Raw genomic sequence first — 2018 nt, forward strand, 5'->3', positions numbered from 1 at the left:
TCTGCTTAGGGCCCCCATAATGCTAGGGCCGGCCCTGTTCAGGTCAGAAGCGGCGTGAATGCTTGCATGTCAGAAATAGAGTGGGACATCAGTTTACTTTCAGAGATTTGTTGTGTCAATCCGTGCCTCATCCAGTGTAAACAGAATCGCAGATTATAATGGGTTCTGTTGTCTATAGTCACGTTGCGCCGCTCTTGTCCGGTGTAAACACGGGGTAAAATTAGCAAAGAGCTCCAGACTGTGTCAGTGAAACACTGTTTGCTTTATTTTGCTGCTGATTCATTTTTTTAAACAAGACAGTAAAATGCAGGCTTTTCAGAGAGACTGAATGTAAACGATGATGCAGTGCTGAGTCTGACTAGAGTGGATCCAACTGTAATGTCGCAACACATAAGTGTGAGTAAACGTGCTTTTACCACTATTGCATTGTCTGTTCCAGACCGTTTGATATATACTCAGCATTTATAGATTTTTAACCCAAATGGCCCATGTTGTTTTCAGAGTACGACACAGTATCGTCCATTTAATAAGTGAAACTGTTAACCAATCATAGCAGTGGGCGTTTACTTGTGAGTCTTGAATGCGCCCCGCCTAAAAAATGCAGTTCATGACCCCTTTAAAGGGGGGCGATTCTTTTCTGTACTCACTGTACATTCCAAGCCTATAACTGAAGACACGTGATAGATTTGTTTGAGAAAAAGACTGAAATTAAAGTGATGATTTATTGAAAATTTCCTTGCTTTCTGCTCTCATACATTCTAACACACTAACTTTGATGTCGGTGACAAACCAATGATGAAAGACTGATATTAATTGTCACTGTTGTTAAAGGTTATTGTCATTGTCATCATTGCCAACTATTTAAGGCGTAATGTCCTTATCTTTTATTGTGGCCTAAATACTCAGGTTTAAGTAAGCAAATAATGATACTTTTAAAGGACACGCAAATATTTTTTACTGTAAAACAAGCAAAAGTACATGCAGTTCAGATGGCAATTGTTTAGATATTTTGCAGTGATATTCACACATTATTCACATACGAGCAAATGCAGTATGTGAGAATGTTTCTCTAATGTTTTCTCGGTCTGTAATATCCACACTACCGGTTCTGCTCAGTGTGTTGTATTTGCATAATGTCTCTGGTGTCTGGCGTCATGGTTCCTCTTATGACCTCTAGCCCTGACAGGACAAAAAGGGATGAGCAGAGTCCTTTGCCTAACCTTGTGGTTTTGCGTTGTTGAACAAAGGTGCAGAAATGTGGAAGTGAAATGAGAAGTGTGGAACAGTTTGAGGTTTTAAAGGGGTCATATGATGCGATTTCAAGTTTTCCTTTCTCTTTGGAGTGTTACAAGCTCTTGGTGCATAAAGAAGATCTGTAAAATTGCAAAGACTAAAGTCTCAAATCCAAAGATATATTCTTTATAAAAGTTAAGAGTCAACAATGCCTACCTAAAACGGCTCGTTCTAACATGCCCCCACATGTCTACGTCACGATGTGGGAAGATTTGCATAACGCCGCCCAAATGTTCACGCAAAGAAAGAAGGCGTAACTTTTATTCTCGCTGTAGTATTGTTGTTGCCGCCGCCGCCGCCATGTCGTGAAGGCGCTGTGTGTTTCGTTGTGAAAGTGAAACTACTTTGTTTGGCCTTCCAAAAGAGGACGATATCCGCTTCGTCATGCCTGGAGTTGATCCGTGCTGGTCGCTGAGGAAATACATTCGTAGCTTGTCCCTATTCATTTTATAGCTCTAAACTCTTACCGTATGACAACTACTGACACTACTGACTCTGTTTTTATTTCTCCACAGGAATTTTAGGAGAAACATCTGAGACAGAGTTGAGATCTATGAGATCTATTGCAAAACATGGTCTCTTGAGCTATGAAAGAGCAACCTGAGCGATAATTTTCCTCTGGGTATCATCTGTCACTGCTCTCCATGTACCACTAAAACGCTACACTTGAAGCTGCTAACAACAAAAAAAAGGGGTGAAAAATGAGCTTTAGAGAGAGGCAAACT

General features: G+C 40.5%; 1 protein-coding gene across 1 annotated transcript in view; it reads right to left on the reverse strand.

Annotated features, from left to right (window-relative positions):
• Positions 1–315: 315 nt before the first annotated feature.
• LOC107653661 (UDP-N-acetylhexosamine pyrophosphorylase-like protein 1) overlaps positions 316–2018 on the reverse strand; it is a 5327-nt gene continuing 3624 nt past the window's right edge. Inside the window, exon 3 of the mRNA XM_016440440.1 lies at positions 316–373. Within this exon, the coding sequence (XP_016295926.1) occupies positions 316–373 (58 nt within the window). The remainder of the gene's footprint in view (positions 374–2018) is intronic.

The sequence above is a fragment of the Sinocyclocheilus anshuiensis genome, unplaced genomic scaffold (genome assembly GCF_001515605.1).
Source record: "Sinocyclocheilus anshuiensis isolate Anshui unplaced genomic scaffold, SAMN03320099.WGS_v1.1 scaffold175, whole genome shotgun sequence".
Taxonomy (NCBI): domain Eukaryota; kingdom Metazoa; phylum Chordata; class Actinopteri; order Cypriniformes; family Cyprinidae; genus Sinocyclocheilus; species Sinocyclocheilus anshuiensis.